General features: G+C 32.7%; 1 protein-coding gene, 1 non-coding gene and 1 pseudogene across 2 annotated transcripts; 2 read left to right on the forward strand and 1 right to left on the reverse strand.

Moving 5' to 3' along the window:
- Positions 1-341: 341 nt before the first annotated feature.
- On the reverse strand, positions 342-4,256 carry LOC120205383 (annotated as a pseudogene).
- A 7,230-nt stretch (positions 4,257-11,486) lies between these two features.
- TRNAW-CCA lies at positions 11,487-11,558 on the forward strand. The gene has a single exon. It is a non-coding gene; the product is annotated as a tRNA-Trp (tRNA).
- Positions 11,559-16,811: 5,253 nt separating this feature from the next.
- Positions 16,812-22,258, forward strand: LOC120205384 (DNA replication licensing factor MCM2-like). The gene is made up of 16 exons (XM_039205274.1): positions 16,812-17,273; positions 17,384-17,562; positions 17,638-17,827; positions 17,952-18,171; positions 18,261-18,468; positions 18,722-18,856; positions 18,945-19,136; positions 19,252-19,424; positions 19,507-19,695; positions 19,825-19,941; positions 20,439-20,523; positions 20,615-20,767; positions 20,852-20,977; positions 21,061-21,243; positions 21,722-21,883; positions 21,952-22,258. Exons 1-16 carry the CDS (start codon positions 16,883-16,885, stop codon positions 22,072-22,074), a joined length of 2,826 nt encoding a protein of 941 aa, XP_039061205.1. The 5' UTR covers positions 16,812-16,882; the 3' UTR covers positions 22,075-22,258.
- The last annotated feature ends 1,428 nt before the right edge of the window (positions 22,259-23,686 follow it).

Raw genomic sequence — 23,686 nt, forward strand, 5'->3', positions numbered from 1 at the left:
TCTGATCAACACCAACATAATTTAAATGGATGACTGTTCGAGCGTGGATTTAACAAAAATATCTTAAAAAGAACAGGAAACAGCAAATATTTGCATCTATTTTATGTGTTGAATCATAAAATTTGACATTTGAACAGAAAAGGTACAAACTTGTTTGTTACATCTCAATACCCCAATTTTGGCCACTTTCTCACCACCTTCATCTTGTAAATGTTAAAAAAAGTAAGAAAAAGGCCACAATGAATGAATATATATAGAGCAGCTAGCTCTCTTGCGAATTGATTTATCCCTGTAAAAAGCAAATTTGGGTACTTTGTCATACTGGTTCCTTAATGTGATCTGAATGTTCAATCTGTGTTCATGTTGAGTTCGGCAAAGAGGTGCCTGCAGAAGGGAGTTCAGTCATGGTGGTACTTGCTCATCCAATCTGCATCAACCGTAGAGCTGTCAAACCTGATCTAAATACCAAAAACTCACCTAATTTGTTCAAACCTGAACTAGAATCAAATCAATGTGATCACAAAACAATAACTTTGAACCGATCAACTCAAAAACAACTAATCCAACGAACTAGAAAGAAAATGACTCAACCTAAAATGTTTCAAACCCAAATGACAAAAACTGATAAAAGAAATCCAAACTCAAATTAAGAATAATTTTATTTTAAAAAAGTATTAATGTAATTAAAATATAAACATAAGCAGTCTACTAATATTTAATATTCTTTTTTAAATTGTTTATGTGCTTTATATACCTTTGAAGATCTATTTCTTAACCATGAGTATCCTTTTAATCATATAAAAACATATGAAATGTGAGCTATTCTCTATCAATATTTTTTATGATATTGAAAATCAAATGGAAGATAGCTATGAGTTGACAAGATAGCAATTTTGACTAACCTAATTACAGATAAAAAAAATCTGACCTTATCTACCAATTCATTCAAGATCCAACTTGATTTGACTTTATATGTCAATGACTTGAACTCGAGAATGATCTAATCCGTTCGAAGTCAAACCTAAATGACTAGAATCAGAGATTAAAAGAACCGAAAAAATGACCAGGACAGCAGGAACCAATGCAATCTGAACCAACCCAACCCGACCACTCATTCGACACTGCAAATCAATCATTGAGAGAATTCATTCATATTATGGATATCATCTCAAACACATAAATGCTTTCCTTCCTAACCCATATTCAACACTTACACCCGAGCCTAAGTAATAAAGCATATAGTAATAAAGTAACACAAGCAAGCCATTCAATATATGATCAATTCATAAAGCCTCTAACAGTTTGCAGTCATCTTAGAAGATGAATACCAACTGAGCAGTGTATAAATTACAACTGGAAGAAGTGAAATTAGAAAGGATTTGAACTCACATTGCTTTCCATTCACTGCAGGAAGTCCATAATCAGCAAGCAGTACGAAAGAAAATTTCATTCCAGATATCGGGTAAGCCAGGAAGACACCAATGGCTACAATCAGGTACCAATGGTTTGTCACTCCACTCACCCACATGTGCATCTCTCCGGAAGGCTGACATGGAAGTTACTTGCAGAATGGCTATAGGAACAGTCATATTCTTTACCACCTCAAATATAGTCTCCGAGAAAATGCTTTGATCCCTCCCTTCGGTTTCTGACAACGGGTTCTGAGTCACGTTGCAAAACCTGCGGGATTTTTCACTGATGCAGAAACCAAAAATAGTAATGATTTATAGCCTGACGAACATATTTTTCATTTGGAAATTAACCAAATAAGCAAATATTGTAATAGATAACTCAAAAGTCTTTTATCAGAAGAATGAATAATGAAAAAATAATTAGGAAACTGTCAAGCAGATATCAAATTGTGAAACTGTTCAACTTTTACATATAAACCAATCCAGGGTTGTTTGCTGGAAAAGAGCAAAGGCTGCAATATTTGTGTACGTGTGCATCCCACTGATAAAAGGAGAACAATCCAAAATATGGACAAAAAACATATTTAATTTAGCAACCAAAAGGAGTTCACTTTGGGCGTGTTTTCTGAAAGAGCATCATGGTGCAGCAGAGCCTTCCGCTCAGTCATAGGTGCAAATGTTCTCCAACTCAAAAGGGCTGAGTTCAAATTCCCCTTCCCCCAAAATTATACTTGATCAAAGAGAAACAAAAGGACAGAAGAAGCATCATAGTATTATTGGTTACCTCCAGTGTGATGGCTCGAATGTTCGGAAGAAGACAAGTGTTCTGTTTGCGTCAATCGTGTTCTCAACCCATGATGCCCAAGTACTTAATGCCGTTTTATATGCTGCAGGAATTGAAATTCCAAGCTTTACTGAGTTCCCAACCTGGAAGTAGCAACCACTGCCAAACAAAGACATTTATGAAATTTTCTTATATGGGTATGGAAAAGCATCTAGGAAATGTCATTTCAGCTAGTCATAGTAAGTTCATAGATAGTAAATGGTAAGAAAAAACACATTTACAAACAAATATTAGCATACAACAGAGAAGGCCAGTGCGCCCCCACCAGTATCCTCTTTCAGTTTAGAATATTTTGAATTGTACGCTTCAAGCATCAATTTAACTAATCATTCAAATCAACACAGCAATAGTAACTATACCGACTTTGCGTTTGTCAAAATTATGAAGGTAAAGCATCAATTCCGTAAAGCAAACTGAAGAAACACTAGACGAGGCAGTAAAAAAGGAGAAATGTTTATTGAACAAATTGCAAGAGGGGAAAACTTAGGTGAAAAAAATACATGAAGGTAATCATGAACTATTTCTTAGTTTCCAATCAACATTTTTTATACATTAGTTTCCAACCTTCAAAAAGGGAAAAAGCTGTAAGTTAAGAGTAGAAGGGATTCAAATTGAAAAATAAGAACCATAAGAATTCATGTAGAAATTATGAAACATTCTCGTTAATTATTATCTTATAAAACTTCAGTCTCAAACTCTTCAGTTGAGGCCAAAAGATACATTATCAAATAATTGAATCATTGCAACCTAATAACCCATAAACTATTATTAATTGAAGTAGACTAATCCCAGTTCAAGTAGTATCAATTACCCACTTAAATTATGTAAATTTGGAAAATGATAATGCAAAAGAGAGTAGACACTGTTTTGTAAGTTCTACCAAAATTATTCGTAAGAACCCAGATACTAGAGGAGATTGCTCTAGAATTAAACATGAAATTAAATATTTTTCATGATATAAGTTTATAGATAGACTGAAGGCAACTTACGTTTCAAAGAGCTTCCCTGGAACCCACCATTGTCCAGTGTTGAATATGAGAACATCTGCATTAATCCACTCATTGCTAATATCATCCAGTTTATCCAACTTAAGGGTTGATCTAACACGCTTTGGTGCATGCCTAGGCATCCAACCATGTTGCACCAAGAAAACTGAGCGAAAGAACTCAATGGTAAAGTTGAAGGAAGCAAACCGAACACCAAGAAATCTGATACGTTTTGTTATCCTATTGCCATTAACTTCATAAACACTCTTCTTATCTTCTACTCCGGTCATGAGCAAGCATATCAATGATTCCCACTGCGTTCTACTCATAGAATCTCCAACAAAAACAATCCTCTTATCTCGAAGCATTTCCAGAACATTGCGAACGTTAAACCTTCGAATATCACAATCTTTGGTTTCCATCTCCATTTAAGATAATCTTTATCTTTCCTTCCATTTCCCAAGCAATTGAATCCTTGTTCCACAAATGGACAATCTGAAGCATTGTATAAGGGGTAATAGTCATCTATAATCCAGCTTCCATCAAAAAAATCACAACATTTCTTGAATCATTGAATTTTAACACACCATATCCATGAAATGCTCGAGTCAGACTAGGGAGAACATATATATACCTCCATTAAGTAGTATAATAAATGAAAGCAAAGCCCCAACGAGAACAAGGACAGGAAACAAGCGTGAAACCCAACCTGAGTTATGATAAATTCTAGGACTATGGAAACACAAAGGTTTAGTGCTTAGAACATTCAAAGCTTTGGGGCTTGAAACATTCAAAATTCTGGGGCCTTCAGCATTCAATGCCCTTCGGTTAAATGATGTACTACTCAAGTTATTCACCATCTCAATCAATTCATAATGCCAGTATATTCAAAGAACCATTCTTGAAACTAGGCAATTTTCTTTTACCATCTTGGCTTACCAACATTCAACAATCTCCCAACCAAAAACAATGAAAAGTTTATAACTTGAAGATCTTCAATAGCCCTTTTCTCTATAAACACTCCAACATTATAGAATCGATCCAATACAAGTACCAGACTAACGATTCACAAAATTTCACCACCAGTTCAGATCAATGTTCGCCCATTCAGCCCACGTAAGTACAAGAGTTTCACAGTAGAGCAAGACACCACGTCAAAGTAAAACATTCAAGTACAAAGAAACCAACACACCTATACATATCTAACATTCAAATTACAGCTTTTACAAAAATTCAGGCAAATCTATCGTCTACATGACAACCCATTTCCCAGCAGTGGCAAATAAAACAAAGTGGGTTTTTCCCAAATCTCAAGAAAAACAACCCGGATTCACAGAATAAAGAATTTCAACAATCGTGGATGAATTGAAGAGAACGAAGAAGAAGGAAGATCTTACTTAGCTTTCGGATGAAGGCAAAGTTAGATAGAAATATAGCATTCAATGAGTGAGAAATGACAGGATGGAAAGAAATGGGAGAGATGAGAGGGGTGTGAAGCGAAGCAGATCGGAGAGGTGGTTAAGAGAATACGACAGCAATACATAAAAATGACTATACTACAAACATTAGTCACCAACTTATTACATCTATTCGATTAGGAGTTATAAAAATCTTGTTGTGGGGTAATCCTCGCTCGAATAACTCGTGTTTGTTTCATGTAATTTGTTTTTCGAAAAATTTTTTCGTGTTTGTTTTACGTAATTTGTTTTTAGGAAAATGTTTTTAGTGTTTGATTGGAGGAAAATTAGTTGATCAACGTAAAACATTTTCCTGATCAACAAAATTTCCTTTGTATTTTCTGAAAAATAATTTATGATCTGATTTTTCGTAAATTATTTTCTGAATTTTTCACTTTAAAAAATAAATACTCAAAATAATTTTATTTTATGAATTTAATATTAATAAAATATTTTAATATCATTTTAATCAAAATATTAATTATTAAAATATTTAAAATATATTTATTAATATTCTAATAATATAATTATATTTTTAATATTATAATAAAATAATCAATTATATTATAATAATATAAGATAATATATATATTTTATTTTAATAATATATAATAAATTATTAATAAAATTTATATATTAGTAATTTCATAGAAATAATATTATTAAATATTAATAATGAATAATATATTTATATATTTAATATCAATATAATAATCTAATAATATTTTAATAAATATATTTAAAATATAATAATTAATATTTTAAAATATAATATAACATTATTACTTTAATAAATAATTAATATAATTTATAATATTTTTATTTGAATAAAATATACCAATATTAATATTTTATTTATAAAATTATAAAAAATAATAATAATAATTAATAAATTATTTTAATATTTTAAAATAATAATATTAGGTTTTATGATAAATAATATTTATTGTATTTAATATTTGTAATAAATAATTTTTAAAAAACTCATCAACTAGTGAAAAAAAGTTTAAACAACATCTTCCAAACATCGTAAAACGTTTTCTAGAAATGTAATTCATTTTCTATAATTTAAATTCCAATAATTCATTTTCCAAAATTCAATTTCTAAAAATTAAATTTAAGCCAAACAAACGAGTTCAATTTACTAATCTACCAACGGAAATATTAAACGCTAAACTTCACAAAGCTCAACGTATAGCGACCATTTGTTGTCTATTTTTTATTCATTTATTATATGACCCAAAATAAAAAAATAATAAAAACAAACAACTAAGTAAATTATTTGCAAGAGAACCCAACTAGACCCATAATCTTAACTATGATAAAACCCTATGATTTCTCTAATACTGCACTAAGTCCACGTCTTTTATTTTATTCTAAAAATTCATCATGCCGCTTCCTGTAGTGGATACTATATACCATATAATTCAAGTATTGGATCCCTAATAAAGGAATGATCCATAATAGAGGTCCAATCATAAGTGGGTGGACATTTGACGAAGTTTTCTTTGAAATTTTAATGATATTATGTTTTTTAAAAAATAATATTTTTTTTTAAAAAAAACAAAAATTTTAAAATAATGTATCATATGTCATATTTTGAGTTGTTAACATATTTTTTAACGAACAATAAAATTGATCTTAAAATGGTTATAGAAAAAACGATAGATACTTAATTTGATCAGAAAAGTTAAACGCCTAAAGTGAATAAAATATAATTAGTCACTTATTTTTTTAATTAATCCAAAAAATTTAGATTATTTTAAAAAACTTTTATCAAAGATTAATATCTAAAATAATAAAAATAAGAGAAAATAACTTCAGTCACCGAAAATGCCTTATCATATACGATTTTAACCAATTTTTTTGGATTTGCGAAAATGACCAACAAATTCGTAACGCGATCTCAAATTCGCAACGCGAACTCCAATTTCGCAACACATGTTTCAAAATCGCAACGCGAATAAGTAAATCACGTGAATATGTAAATCGCAACACAGAAGTCAAATTCGCAACGCTAATTACCGATATAGGTAAACAGTACTATCGCAACGCGATTTTCGTTTTCGCAACGCGATTCTTCAAAATCGCAATGTGAATTTCATTTCCGCAACGCTAATTACCTATATCGGTAATTAGCGTTGAGAAATTCGAGTTGCGAATTTGGAGAATTCGCGTTGTGATTTACATATTATCGTTGCAATTTAACTATTCACGTTGCGAATTTGGAAAATCGCTACGCGAATTTCGTTTTCGCAACGCTAATTACCTATATCGGTAATTGTCTTTGCGAAATTCAAGTTGCGAATTTGGAGAATTCGCGTTGCGATTTACATATGATCGTTGTGATTTACCTATTCGCAACGCTAATTACCGAAGTAGGTAATTAGCGTTGCGAAATTCAAGTTGCGAAAACAAAATTCGCAATGCGATTCTCCAAAATCGCAACGCGAATTTCGTTTTCGCAACACTAATTACCAATATCGGTAATTAGCGTTGCGAAATTCGAGTTGCGAATTTGGAAAATTTGCGTTGCGATTTACATATTATCGTTGCGATTTTCCAATTACTATTCGCGTTGCGAAATTGGAAAATCGCAAAACGAATTTCATTTTCGCAATGCGATTCTCCAAAATCGCAACGCGAATTTCGTTTTCGCAACGCTAATTACCTATATTGGTAATTAGCGTTACGAAATTCGAGTTGCGAATTTGGAGAATTTGTGTTGTTATTTACATATTATCATTGCGATTTACTTATTCGCGTTGCGAATTACATATTATCGTTGTGATTTAACTATTCACGTTGCAAATTTTACTTTTGCATTGCGATTTTGAATTTCGCGTTGCTGTTTTGACTTTCGAGTTGCGATTTTGACTTTCGCGTTGCGAATTTGATTTTCGCGTTGCGATTTTGGAACCTGTGTTGCGAAATTAGAGTTCGTGTTGCGAATTTGTTGGTCATTTTCGTAAATCCAAAAAAAGTTGGTTAAAATCGTATATTATAAGGCATTTTCAGTCACTGAAATTATTTTCTCTAAAAATAAAGTAATACCGAATTGAAAGTTGAGGAGTCAAACTAATTAAAAAGATAAAAACAGATAAGGCTTTTTACTTTGGAGGGGATGTGACCCTCAAATTATATTTTCACTCATACAAATGTAATATTCTAACTTAGAAAATAAATGTAATGTGATCATTTCATCAATATTTTTTTAACTTTGATTGTTACGGTATTGATATGACAATTTATGATACGGACATGGTAGTTTACGGTATAGAAGTAATAGTCCACATTGGCTGATAATGTGACATATGACATGATAAATAGACTAAATCGATTTTTCGGTCATGTTTGAGAGCTAAATTAATTTTTATATATAGAATTTTAAGGGCTTGTTTTTTTAAAAAAAAGTATTTTAAAATTTAAATATAAAATATGCAAATATTAAAAAATCAATATTAAAAATAAAAAAAATTACTATATATATATATATATTAAAATACTATTAAAAATTTTAAAATAAATAAATATATCATAAGATATACAATGATAACTTATAAATTATTAAAAATATTTTTAGAAAGATATATGTAACACCCAACCTGTACCCGACCTGGAAACGAGTCTGAGATGTCATATTGACTTTTCAAAATAATTTCCTTACAAAATAACCAAACATTTGGACTTTTATTAATAAAATACGATCATATACTGTGGAATTATGTTTCATTATAACAAATTTGAAAAAAATACGTTTTCATGAACAGTACTATTCGTATGAACATTGTCATGAACAATGTACCGATGCACAAAACACATCGAATATAAATTGTGTATCGATGCACTGCTACAGTAACTTCGGCAAAACATGTATAAAACTCATAAAAATTTAAGCTTTCATCAGTATAAAATTTCCATTTACATATATACGTTTAAAACATTACAAAACTCAATCATATGATTTTACAAAACCGATTTAGAATATATCAGAGTCAAATCTTTATATACATGCCAACCAATATCAGTATTACAAAATACATACTATTCAATCTGTTTCTGATCTGATTTTTGGAAAGGAGAAACTGACCTGTCTTGCATAACTTTTATCGATCTTCCTCTTCTCGAAACTTATGTATGAAACAATCGCACACTAAGTCGTTGACATAGTGAGGCATATAAAACATAATTATATGCTAACTGTAACTTCTACAATGCATGAACATTTGATACTACCTTATCATACCAAAGGATATATTCTTCTATGTAGCATATACATACATGCACATATTATGTAACATAACATCATTAACATGCTTATCATTTCTCATTTTATCATCACTAATTTATTTTTATACCATATCAGCATATAATATAAACTCTAAATCACACCAATGCATAAACAATTACCAATCTCATATCATATACCAACACATATTATCTCATATAACAAATACATTTCAATTAGGAATACACCCATCACATATAAATATTGTAAATACTTTTGATATCTTTTATAGGCCCATGTACATTACTGAGAACTTAAGGTATTCGAGTACATTGAGGTTGTGCACTTATGTTGTCACCACATTTCGTATAGGGTCCCACTAGGGGCATGTGAACTTTGTCCCGAAAGACCTATGTATTTGTCCTGAAGGACTTCTGTATATGTCCCGAATGACTGCGTCGACCCTCGACTCTTGGCATGCCAACTATACCTCTAGCTCTCATATCACATAACATTGACATTATTTTTATACTTATCACTTTACATATTCACACATTCATACCACATCATTCTTTCACATAGCTCTTTATCACATTTCATATGATCACATGTTTATTCTCTTCTGCCATGTACCACATGTATGTGTAATCATTGATCTTATATCATATGATTTTCTCGTATATTCTCATATCCGATTGCCACGTATTCATATGTCACATAGTTCATATAACTTTTGCATGTAATCACATAAACATATATATACATCATATCTTTTTCACATATGTTTCCCATATAACTCATATCATTTAATTCGTATCTTACTCTTATATCATCATATATATGTCATCTATGTTCATTCACTTAATCTCTTATGTTCATATATCACATATTGCATATTCATGTAATCATATAGGTCATGTCACATATAATAACATATATATATTTTCATGTACTCATGCACACATAAGAATCACATCAATCATATAACATTTTAGGAGTCACTTCTTATTATAGTAACTCCGTCACTGGCTCATCGCAAGCCAATGTTTGATCAATAACACAAGTACAATTAAATTGCACTCACCTTAGCCTTGCTTTTATTCTATCCTAATTCTTTGATTGTTCCAGAACTTGTTTAGGCTCAATATCTACATAAACATAATTTTCGAGACGATTATCAGAAGTCTAAACCTTATAACTTGATGTTAATAACTTAAGCTAGTTTAATGAACCAAAATTCCATTTTCTTTAGGGGTGTACCGATGCACTATGGGTGCATCGATACCCAAAATAGCTTCGAATTTTTCATGCATCGATGCACTCCTTAATGTATCGATGCACCTTCAAAATTTGTCTTAGTGCATCGGTACCTATTCATAGTGTACCGATGCACCTATCAATTAATAAACTGGTTTCACCCGAAAATTCCACAACTTTTCATTAAAATTCCTCCCCTTTCATGTTCTTAACTTACATATACATGCTTAAACTCATTTATATCCATTTATCTCATCTTTAACCTTAATATCCTCTCATCTTTATGAACTTTAAGAATCATACCCAATTTTAAACATGTTTTAAATCTAATTCTAATACTCCATATTCATTAATTAGGTTGATTACAAGTCAAATCCAACTTTCAATTCTTATCATAAATTATATTTCCAAATTTCACTCAATAACTCCAAATCTTTAATCTTACCTATCTCCTTTATCTTTTGATTTTAAGATAACTTGAGCTTTCCTTAAGCTTAGTTATCATCTAATGATCAAAACCCAAACTTTAATTCAATAAATAATCAACTAATTAGAAAACTTACATGTGCAAGCTTGGCTCCCTTTCTCTCGTATGAAGAAGAAGAAGAAGATGATGATGAAAGAATTGCGTGGAATCAAAATGGATTCCACGTGTCTCCCTTATCTTATAAGGGAAATAAAAATCTTTCATGTCAAATGACCATTTTGCCCCTTAACTCCTTTAATAATTACTAACAACTTTCAGGAAAAATTTCCAAATAAATCATTAAACTATTCAATATTATACTTTAATCACCAGATTATGAAATTTTACAATTTAGTCACTAACCCGTAGTTTGGGATGTTACAATATATATATATATATAATCATATCATCAATGCTTATACAAAATATTCTTACTGGATTAGTTAAGACTTACAAATTTTCTAGTTAAATATAATTATGAAACATAGTAATTTTTTGTATCAATACACATTTAATCATACTTTGAAAGATTCTAAGGATTACTCGTAAATCTTTACACATTTTATAATAAGTTAGTATATAAAGTGACACTTCAAAATTATTTTAAATATGATTAGATTTGTGTATTGATGTGAGTTGCGAGTAACTTACAATGTTTTCCTAATTATATATTTATTAATTGGTTAAGTTAATTTATTTTGAATAACGTCAGCTTATTGGTAAAACGTAGATGAACTCAATTATAAATAAATAACGCTCGTTCCTATTTAAAGAACCAAATATTACAAGAAAACAAATTGGTATTATTATTTAATGTATAGAATAAGAGCACCGCCGGATCCGTGGCGCAATGGTAGCGCGTCTGACTCCAGATCAGAAGGTTGCGTGTTCGATTCACGTCGGGTTCAATATCCCGATCACAGGCGGGTCTTTTTTTTACTAGATATTTATAAAGATACCCCCTATAATATCTCCATCTTAACTGAAAAGCCTCAATCTTGTCCAAACAGAGAGAAGAAATTGGTCGTAATTTCATCACTCTACTTCCCTCCGATCCCATGAGGATCTTTTATTTTTGGACTTTTATAAAAATGCCTTGCCCACTTTGAGTACTGGTTAGCAGCTATTCGCAAAAGCAACAATACCTTGCTTACTATTTGTAAAGCTCGGCCACATATTAGGCAAGTTCTCATGTTAATATAATTTATTTCTTCTTTCTTTATGAGCAAATTTTGATTTTAGTGCTGGATCATCTGTTCATTCCCTTTCTTTGGGAGGGGAGACTTAAACCATCAAAAATGGAACAAGACCATGCTTTCCTGCTCCAGCTGCTTTTGTGGCACAGAAGATTCGTTCTTCTACTTTTCAGTTGTAATCTTCAAAATATCTTTTTACTTTGTACAAGCTTTTGTGTTGCTAATTTCAGTAAGACGGTAACATCCTTTAGTCATTTTTATTGGGTGGAGTAGATATGATTAAGACTGCTCCTCAGCTTTGCATTCTGCTAAAAGATTATAAAGTGCATATTTGGCTTTCATGTAAAGCTGGCAGGATTATGCTTGTAATTCCAAATTGAAAGAAATTGTTGTTGGTAAATTAGATGAAGACGGTAGAATCAGAGACTATATAGAATTATAAAGAAAACTTCAGGTCGCATATGACATTTTTCAAAGAGGACTATTTGCCTCCACACAAAGCTGCTAGAGGGTTAAAGACAAAGGTCCTCTCGGGATACAACGAAATTTGAATTTTAGTTGACAAGTAAAATCAATAAATTCTCTTACTCTCACTTTTGTTATAGAAGATTGAATTGTTTGCAAAGAAAAGAGTGATTTGGAAAGCACTATGAATCATCTATTTATATGCATCTAATAAGCACAACTTTAAAATATCATAATATTTTGCACGTCATTACGTTGGAGCAGATTAATGATAGTCAAGACATAACAAACAAATTCTATGTTTACAAAGTACATGCTTGGGCTAGTAGAGATACCTCTCTTGCTATTCATTCCGAACAAAGTATTATTATATGCAGTGACGAACTTTAAAATTTAAAAATAAGAATCTAAAATTTTCAACAAAATGGATATACAAATTTAGTTTTTCTACCCTTAAATAGTAAACTATAAAATGCAAAGCATCATGAGAGAATAGAATTGGCTGTTAAAAATTCTCACATTTAAATTGATAAGGCATACAATGCTAATATTGTATAAAGTTAAACTTCTTAGTGTTAAAACTAAGTGATTAGTTTTCATCATCCTAATTTGTATACAGTATACCCCATTCTAAGTTGGCTTATGCTAAGGTTTGGAATAAAATCGTTGCTCTCATCTCGCTGATATAATCAATGAGGGAGGATGGATAGAGAAGTGGGTGGATGCCCCTACAAATTTTAAATTTCTATATATTTTAGATTTTTTTTTATTGCCTCCAATGACAAGTCTTATTGGCATCGTGAGAATCATCATAGAGGCCCTAATAACCCGATATTCTCCATTCCATTCTTTGTTTTCTTTTTCCCTACCGTCGTGCACTTCACTGGCCAGTGCGATCCGCTTCGCCATCGCCACCTCTGCCTTCTACCATACCCTAGACTTAGCCAGAGTTGCAAACGCTAATCATGCGGGCCTATTACCAGCTCACTTGATTACCCTGATACTTAGTCCAGTTTGCTTGAGCCCAGTGACCTGTATATGAACCTAAATCATCAGCCATTCAGTGAGCCCAACTTATCTGAGCTTGTTTCTATGCATCATATAATAAGCTAACCCAAATCGCTAGTCCAATGACATGTTAAGCCCAATAACTACGAAAACTTCATCAAGATCTACATGAATTGGATATGGATATCAACTTGAGACTTGAGGAAATTGCAATATATTTCAAATTTATCACAAATCAAAATGAAAAGAGAAGCATATCAAATTTTGTCTTGCTGGGACTGGAATGGAAAGTACGCAGTCACAATTCTTAACATCAACGTGTAAACCTCAGAAGTTTAAGAAAGATCAAATGCTCATCAGTTAGAAGAGCTACGTTAATTACGAAACCCGCATTTATAGTTGGTTAAAGCATTCATGACTGAAGGAATCAGATTGCAACAACATCTATATATGGTGAATTTCTAAACAAATTACATTAAAAACGTGATGATCACGCCAAATAGATAATAAAAGGGGTAATTTTGGCCAAGAGTAACATTTAGTTGGATGAACAAAAAAAGTTTAGTTGCAAATTTGAATTAAAAATAGCTCCCAACATCGGAAGTAAAGTCGATATACCAAGCAGCTCAACCAAAACAAATAACAGAAAAACACACTAAAAAGGAAAAGGAAGTACCAGCAAATTAGCTTTAAGCAAAACTTACCCAAAAGCAACACAAAATATCAGATTGCAAAGTAAAGCAGAAGTGAAGGATAAAGCCAGCACTAAATAAAGAAAACCCCGAAATACCCAGAAAGGAATTACGAATAAAGGAGCCAATTCAGATCAGAAAATTTGGATTGAGAATGCAAAAATTAAAAGAGAATTGAATAAAGCTGAAGAAATGGCGAAACGGCTACCTCCTTTTGTGTTCTTATTTTTCATCATCAAACGCTTGCAATGCAAAATCCGAACAAACAGAGGGCTGGAATATTTGTGGGGTTTTTCAAAAGGATTGTCGGTTTAAGGGAAGAGGAAAACAAAATGGAACAAACAGAGCGATAATTGCAATGCAAATAAACAGGCAGCGATGGTACCTTTCAGGACAAAACTGGGAACTGCACCTGCGATGGAGTCTTCGGTTTAACATCTGAAAATGAAAATGGCTGAAACAATTTTTTAAAAACTTTGTTTCGTTGCAACACTGAATATTAAAATTAAAAATGAGGTAAAGTTACATTTCTCCCTGTGTTTTTCATCTTCTTCCCTTTAACGGATGCGGGCTTAATTTGAGTTTTTTTAAATAAAAAATAAACGGGTAATAACCAATAACAATGTGAAGCTTGTCGCATGATACCCATGTGATCAATTGCTGCTTTAATTTAGTTTCTTAATCAAATATTAAGCATACATTTTTGACGAAAAATCCCTAAGAGCCAATATCTTCCTTCCCGACAATGATAAATAAAATCGGAAGAATGATTTAGTTTTCGTCTTGCATAACTACCCATACCATAACAATGTTAGTGTGCATTTGTCATACACCTAGATGCCATCAATTTGGACGATTAGATTGCAGAATCGGAAATCATTAGCACATCGTGGAAATATCTATAAGACTATAGAATTAACGCGCTCTTTCAATCACACGATCATTGTAGGAGGTACCCGACAAGTTTCCAGCTAAACTCTTGTTCCAGAGATGTATTTCTACGTAATATTTAGCTAATTTGACATATTTTTATAAGATTTATCCTACTTGTAAAATTTCAAAATCGCTTTTTGTTTCGCATGTCATTTTTGTATGGAATGAAACCATTTTAGGATTTCACAACAACAACCAACGTCGATACAATAATTCAGGGGTCGCTTTTACCGTGGCAAGATGATAACATAAATTATGTTAGAATCTAAGTTACAATGATCTTGATTGATTCGATTAACACAATGTATATGAGATCTTTTGTATCTTATTACCTATATATTTTTCTTACTCTTCTTCTTTGATACATGGATAATTCGGTTGCACCCCTAAATGTATAGTGCACACTAGCATCTTCACTTTCAAGCCTGAAACCATTGCCATTGTGATTGCAATGCCTCCATTATTATTCAGATCGTCCTCCTCGTTGATCTATTATCATAACTCAAAAAATTCATTCCATTGACGATCGTACACCACTGCACCCCTTAACTGTACAATAACCACTTTTATTTGTGCATCTAAGCCTTACACTACCCCTTATCGATACCAAACCCTCAGTGATATCTTATTCTGCACACATTGTAAATCGGTAATAAACTTTGATTTTTGAAAGAACGGTAATCAATAAACGTAAATCGGTAATTGATATCACACTACTTTGATTTACGCATCTAAGGTAAAAATTCCCATGTTGTTTGTATAGGTAATCGACTAATACTCCAGTGAGCTAAGATTTAAAAACTAATATAAAATGAGAAAGCTATCAATCTTCTTACTTCAAAAGATTTTTGATGTAGAATATGTGTCAGATGTTGATACTAGTTCTATTGTCGATTGAGGAAAGACTATCTTACAATGAATTTAAATATCGTGTTCGTATGTGTCTTTCCCTATTGGGTGCTATAGACTACTATGATGTTTTATTTATTTATTTAAATTATAATGAAGATTTATAAAAGAAAAATATGACATGTTTGTAACTTGACTAATAATGGAGTGGCCTGAAATGTAGTTTACCTTAAAAAATTGACATAATTTTAAAGCGAAGGGTAAAATACATTAAAAGTCATTGAATTATGCTTAAATAACTATTTTAATCATTAAATTTTTAAAAATTATAAAAAGCCTACATTGTTTTTGACTGCTATAAAACAATTACTTAAATTTATCAAAATTTATAATTTTTACAATATCAAAATGACTAATTTGTAATAATTTAATAAACTTAATGAATATATTATTAAATTTAAAATTTTAAAAATAAAAATGATTATTTAAATAAAATATAAGTGATCTCAATATCATTTTATCTTAAATTGAATTGGGTAAATTACATGTTTAGTATCTAAACTACTGCAATTTTTATTTTACTACCTAAACTATATTTATTTCAAAATCATACATAATATTTAATTTATGTTTTAATTTGGTATCCCATTGTAAAAACTTAGTGATAGTGACGACATGAAATTATTTTCCCTTTTTTGATATTATATGTGTCTTGTAATGCTAATTCCATGTCATTGGTACCATTAAATTTTTAACAACGAGATATAAAATTAAAACCTAAACTAAATACTCATAGGTATAATTATGAAAAGAATAATGTTTTTATACTAAAACGGAATAAATGTGATAGTTTATATACTAAATGTGTAGTTTACCCAATAGAATAAGCTTGTGAATCGGTCGAACTCCGTACCCAAACTTCGCGCCAAAAAGGACATACCTTAAGGTGAGGTGTACAGCATTTTGCCGCCAAAACGTCTCGCCAAAAAGACGGGTTTTATCATTTATTTGGGAACCCTAAGTAAAATTCTACCGTTTTTCTGATTTGGGTTCTGCTAGATTGAGTGACCGAAGAGAATACGATTGCAAATGGCTGGAGAAGATTCGGGGAATCCGTTTCCGTCGACGCCAGAATCGCCGACATCTGCAGGGTTTAACACGGATCAGTTGCCCGCTGACAGCAGCCACTCATCGGACGAGGAAGAGGCAGCAGTGGATCCCGAGATAATAAGAGACGAGGTGGATGTGGTGGACGAAGAGGAAGACGATGGAGAAGATCTGTACAACGATAATTTCATGGATGATTATAGGAGGATGGACGCGCACGACCAGTACGAGTCAGTGGGGTTGGATGAATCGATGGAGGATGAGAGAGATCTGGATCAGATCATGCAGGATCGCAGGGCTGCCGAGTTAGAGCTTGATACTCGTGATGCCCGCCTCACAAATCGCAAGCTTCCTCAGCTTCTCCATGACCAGGGTCGATAAATTGCTCCATAGCTTGCCATTTTTTGAATCTGGTTCAATTTTTTCTTTTGTTGTGCTTGTACATGAAGTGGTTAATATGCGGAGTTGAAATGATGCTTGCAGACACAGATGATGACAATTATAGGCCTTCTAAGCGACCAAGAGCGGATTTCAGACCTCCGACTACCCCAAGAAGCTACGATGACACTGATGGGATGCAGAGTTCACCGGGAAGGTCACAGCAAGGCCACTCAAGGGACGATGTACCAATGACCGACCGAACTGATGATTACCCTTATGAGGTTCAGAGTTCAGACCTCTTCTGTACTTCAGTTAAGTTGGCATTTCAAATTGCTTCTAACCCTCATTGTTTTCAGGATGATGATGATGATCAAGGCGAGTTTGAGATGTACCGTGTCCAAGGAACATTGAGAGAGTGGGTCACTAGAGATGAAGTGCGTCGCTTCATTTTCAAGAAGTTTAGGGATTTCATAATTACATACGTGAACCCAAAAAATCAACATGGGGACATTGAATATGTACGCCTCATAAATGAGATGGTGTCAGGTAAAGCGTCTATTCGTCCTTGGTTTTAGGTTTCTTAAAGCCTAGAAGCACAGAATATGTTTGATAAATATTATAAGCGGCAATTTCATATTCTGTTTGTGCTATTAATTGTTCCATTTTGCAGCTAACAAGTGCAGCTTGGAGGTTGATTACAAGCAGTTCATTTCTGTTCATCCTAATATTGCTATCTGGCTGGCTGATGCCCCTCAATCGGTCCTAGAAGTTATGGAAGATGTTGCCCAAAGGGTGGTCTTTGATTTGCATCCAAACTACAGAAACATCCGCCAAAAGATATATATCCGCATTACAAACCTTCCAATTTATGATCAAATTCGGGATATCAGGTAATATAGAATATTCGGTATGTATCACCGTTTGCTAATTTTCCTTTTTCGATAGTTTCATTTTTATCTTTGTATTTGGTCGTTTTCAGGCAAATCCATTTGAACACCATGGTTCGTATTGGGGGTGTTGTGACTAGACGCTCTGGGGTCTTTCCCCAGTTGCAACAGGTAAAATACGATTGTAACAAGTGTGGAGCAATTTTGGGACCGTTCTTTCAAAATTCATATTCAGAGGTTAAGGTTGGTTCCTGTCCTGAATGCCAATCAAAGGGGCCCTTCACTGTCAACATTGAGCAGGTAAAGTTATTGCTCTCTGTGCGCCTGTACCTGACACATTTTTTGTAGGCAAGAAAGGATTATAAGTTGGATCTTGTTTTTGAGCTTCTGTTTGTTATTAAGAATCAAAACAGCTCCAGTTAAACTGCAAATAAGTTTGTATTAGTCCTAGCTGTGTTTTTTTTAATAAATTTATTGTCTCAATCAACATCTAATTATAGTTATGATTTGAGATTTTGTTTTTCATTATATGTTCTGCCTTGCCTTGTTGTAGACGGTATACAGGAACTACCAGAAGCTCACACTCCAGGAAAGCCCAGGAACTGTGCCTGCTGGAAGGCTTCCAAGATACAAGGAAGTAATATTGCTTAATGATCTAATTGACTGTGCCCGTCCAGGGGAAGAGATTGTAGGATACTCTTCTTATATTTAATTCATACTTATTTCAACTGTCAGGAACACTGATTTTTGTTTTGCATTCCATGTTATTTTTTCAGGAAGTCACAGGCATTTACACAAATAATTTTGATATGTCATTGAACACTAAAAATGGGTTTCCCGTTTTTGCAACCGTGGTTGAGGCAAACTATGTTACAAAGAAACAAGATCTCTTTTCTGCCTACAAACTCACTCAGGAAGACAAGGAAGACATCGAGAGGTTGGCCAAGGATCCACAAATAGGAGAAAGGGTTTGTCATTCATAATACTTTCTTTTATTCCGACCTGTGATTCTCTTTTGTAACAAATATTGGAGTGATCTTTTGGTCAATTTCTGATTTGAATGCTTGATGGTCCATTTTTTAGATTATAAAGTCCATTGCTCCCTCAATCTATGGTCATGAAGACATAAAAACTGCAATAGCTCTTGCTATGTTTGGAGGCCAGGAGAAAAATGTAGAAGGGAAACATCGACTCCGTGGAGATATAAATGTACTACTTCTAGGTGATCCAGGCACAGCAAAATCACAATTCCTAAAGTATGATTTAGCTCTCTCAGTTCTTTGGTGTGAATCAGATATCTTTAACATGCGTTTAAAATTTTAAGTATCTTATTTTAAGGTATGTTGAAAAGACGGGGCAGAGGGCTGTCTATACCACTGGCAAAGGTGCTTCTGCTGTGGGGCTGACAGCAGCAGTACACAAGGATCCGGTAACTAGGGAGTGGACCCTTGAAGGAGGAGCCCTTGTTTTAGCTGACAAAGGGATTTGTCTTATTGACGAGTTTGATAAAATGAATGAGCAAGACAGGTAAGTGAAGCCTAGCATAAATTTTGGCACTATAATTTAGATAACTTCAGTAAGTACCTTCCACATTTCTTTTACTTCTTTTAGGGTATTACTTGAGCTGTAAAATTATTGAAACATATGTGTATTCAGGGTGAGTATCCATGAAGCAATGGAACAGCAAAGCATTAGCATATCAAAAGCTGGGATAGTTACTTCTCTCCAGGCTCGTTGCTCGGTTATTGCTGCTGCAAATCCGATTGGTGGAAGGTATAGATGGTTTATATATATGAGATGATTCGGTCAGTGTCTTCATTGTTTAGAGGTTACCACATTTTCATAAGTCATCTGGTTCCCTGCCAACTGGATTTTAACTCCACTTGTTGGATTCATTTGCTTTGCATTTCTTATTCCTGAGGAATAAAAAACCAAACTGGTGGTTGAACTGATTGCTCTTTCAGTTCCTATTTCAACTGGTTGAAAATTAATTGCCCTAAAGTTTGGCTTAAAAGGCTGAAACTTTTTGGTTTCCAAACTTGATAATAAACCAAAATCCAGTTTCACTGGTTTTAATAAGCTTTTTTGGTTTCCAGTTTTCTAGTTTCGATAGTAATCTGGTTCAATGTAACCGCCTGGTCTTGTTTTATTTCTTAATTATTGTTTTTTCCGCTCCCCCTTCTTGGCATAGAACTCTTAATTTTTAGATTCCTGGATTTGTTATATTTTAGTTACGAATCAGTTCATAAAACTATTACACTTGCTTGCAGATACGATTCCTCAAAAACTTTTTCTCAAAATGTTGAGTTGACAGATCCCATAATCTCTCGTTTTGACATCCTATGTGTTGTTAAGGTAATTCCCCTTTGCTTAATATTTATTTTTCATTGTAAAGCTCTATTATCAGATCTTAATAGGATTAAAAAGTACCCGGTTTCAATTGCAGGATGTTGTTGACCCTGTAACAGATGAAATGCTTGCACAGTTTGTAGTTGACAGCCACTTCAGGTCACAACCTAAGGGTGCTAATATGGATGACAAAGCCTTCAGTGAATCCCAAGAGGAGACTCGAGCCTCTGCTGGACTAGCTGATTCAAAGGTTCATAGTGGCTGTTCTATTATGCTGTTTCAACTGCTTGTAATTTTTAGATCTTATCCTCCAAATAATATGTTTACATTGCAGATTCTTTCTCAAGAATTGCTGAGGAAATATCTAACCTATGCCAAGTTGAACATATTCCCAAGATTCCATGAAAAGGATATGGCCAAGCTTACTAAAGTTTATGCTGATCTGCGAAAAGAATCATCTGTGAGATTCCTTTTCTTGTTTTACTTGTGATTTTTAAAGTGATTTGCTTCAATGTTCCAATGTTTTCTTAATTGTCTGTGTAGCGTGGACAAGGCGTCCCCATAGCAGTGAGGCATATCGAATCGATGATCAGGATGTCTGAAGCACATGCCAGGATGCACCTTAGGCAGCATATCACAGAAGAAGATGTGGACATGGCTATACGAGTCCTTCTTGAGTCATTCATTTCAACCCAGAAGTTTGGGGTACAAAAGGCCCTACGAAAGGTATAACCAGAGCTTCACTTCCTCTTACAAAAACTCTCATATGTGCAAATACCTTTAAAATTCTACAATGCTGTCAGTATGGTTTTATTTCTTGCGAGCTTGTTCAGAAAGTATAGAGTATTTTGTTTCTTTTATGATCTGGTATTCTCAAGGCTTGCAAATCTCAAGCATGAAACATACATTGATTAATTATTCCAATGGTTTGGCAGTTTTTAGTTTGTTTTACCTTTTCCTTTCTGTTATACCTTTTAAACTTCCCCTCGTTATTTAGTTAATAGGAATCCATGTGCATCTCTCTGTCAGGCTTTTGCCAATAAAATATTCAACAGTGAAATTTGGTAATGCTCTTGCGGTTGAATTATTGATATTTAGATATGTTCCGGTTTTTGAAGGCCAAAAGTTGATTGTTTTCATCACTTAAAAAATGAAATATGCTTGTCATAATGAGGCTGAGAAGAACTCAAAATGTAATTTGCAGAGCTTCAGGCAATACATAACCTTCAAGAAGGACTACCATGGACTGCTCCTTGCACTACTAAGGGAGCTTGTGAACAATGCATTGCGCTTTGAAGAGATACTTTCTGGATCAGCTCGAAGACTCAACTATGTTGATGTGAAAGTAGCAGATTTGCAAGCCAAGGTATTACAAGTTGAAGTTTTAGTTTACTGATGATGATAAAGAGTGGATTTTAATGACATTATGTGCAGGCTGAAGAGTATGAAATCAGCAATTTGGAGGCCTTCTTTTCGAGCACTGAATTTAAAGCCTTTTACGAGTTGGATGAACAAAGACAAGTTATCAGGCATCACCTTGTGGACGATGACAAATAATAGCTGTGACATTACAAAGGTAATGAAGTTCCTAGTCAACCTCATCCGGCCATATTGATATAACTTGTGTGGTGACAAAATCAAAATCATAACAGTAAATGGTTGTCTGATAATTTGCTTAGAACGGAAAGAGGCAATTGTAGTAGGGACGTTTGAACTGGAGACTACTTTTTCTAACTGAGATTTACTGTTAGCATGGACTTAATAGTTCCAATGCTTGTGAATTGTGATGGATGGTGTTGCCTTTTCTGTTTAATCCCGTTGTTGCCATCAGATGGAACTAAAGTTATCAGAGCCATTAAAATGAATGTGATGGACTTGTAATCACCCTAGATTTATAAATAAATAAAAAAGTACAAAGATATATTTAGGAGTAACATTCACAATATTGAGGGGGCTGTGGGAGCATCGTTGAGTTTAAGTTGCAAGATTACAACGAGAGTAATGGCGAGAGTTCGAGTTGCCTTGTAAATCTAGTATCATTTAGGTCATACATCCCGAGATTTATAAAGATAATGATGTCTTGCGTTATCCGAGTGATTCAGCTATTGAGAGGTAAAATTTCCTAACAATGCTTGCTAGATACATATGTTGCCTCAATCGCTTAGATCTGATTCTGTGGTTGTATTCCTATTGCATCCATTTTATGTTTATTGCTCTCGCAGTTTTCATAGCATTAATCTACATTTGTACTTACTCGGTTGCAATAGTATTTCTTTTAGTACTGGGATCGATACTTGTATATCAGCGCTCTTTATTACTTCAACAATGTATACACTTGCACTATTTATGTGACAATATACCACACATTAGAGATGTACTTATTTATTTCAGTTCGAACATCTAAAGATATCGGATAAGCAAATGTCGTTGAATAATGCATGCATCTTTCATAATGTACTGTAGTAATAATCTTAGAAGAATTTTTTTTTCAACCTCTTATATGGGGTAATTTTTCCCCCAAAATATTAATTGGACAGATTTGCCGTGTCTCTTAGTATCAGTTTTTCGCAATGACCAGTAATTTGTTCTCATTATCATACAGTTTGTGTGATACATTTAATTTATAACGATCGTTATAAAGATATTTAATTTTAAAAAATTTAAACAATACGAGTGTAGTTGGAAACAATTAAAAAAAATGTAAAACATTAATGGTTAATTTTGTGTTTAAACTATTTTTATAAATATTTTACATAAACTATTTTAAAAATATTTTCTTCACATGCATAGTTTGTAAAAGCCTTAATAATACGTTAGAAACTCAAGTAATAATTGTTAAATATTTTGTTAAACTTTTTTATGAAAATATAAGAAGATAAAGGTACTATCATATGATTAATATAAATTTCTTTAATAGTTTGATGTGATTATAATATAATATCTATTTAGATTTTTTATTATTCATTGCGGAATATATATCCTATAGATATAATTATTCGAATCTAAATCATATAAAAATTATATTTATTTATTTTATCATTGAGACTACTTAGTTTATTATAAACTAATGTCAAATTAACACGATCATATCTAATAAGAGTATATAAAATATTAAATTATACAGTGAAGTAAAACATATAAATTATTGTAAAATATATTTATTTGTGAG

The sequence above is a fragment of the Hibiscus syriacus genome, unplaced genomic scaffold (genome assembly GCF_006381635.1).
Source record: "Hibiscus syriacus cultivar Baekdansim isolate YM2019G1 unplaced genomic scaffold, ASM638163v2 tig00012409_pilon, whole genome shotgun sequence".
NCBI classification, from domain to species: Eukaryota; Viridiplantae; Streptophyta; class Magnoliopsida; order Malvales; family Malvaceae; genus Hibiscus; species Hibiscus syriacus.

What these genes read in the sequence shown, in the direction of transcription:
- LOC120205384 (XM_039205274.1), top strand. Translation starts at nt 16,883, where the DNA reads ATGGCTGGAGAAGATTCGGGGAATCCGTTTCCGTCGACGCCAGAATCG. An exon ending in TCACTGTCAACATTGAGCAG is followed by an intron (nt 18,469 to 18,721) that starts GTAAAGTTATTG and finishes GCCTTGTTGTAG; the next exon opens with ACGGTATACAGGAACTACCA. An exon ending in ATCTGCGAAAAGAATCATCT is followed by an intron (nt 20,978 to 21,060) that starts GTGAGATTCCTT and finishes TTGTCTGTGTAG; the next exon opens with CGTGGACAAGGCGTCCCCAT.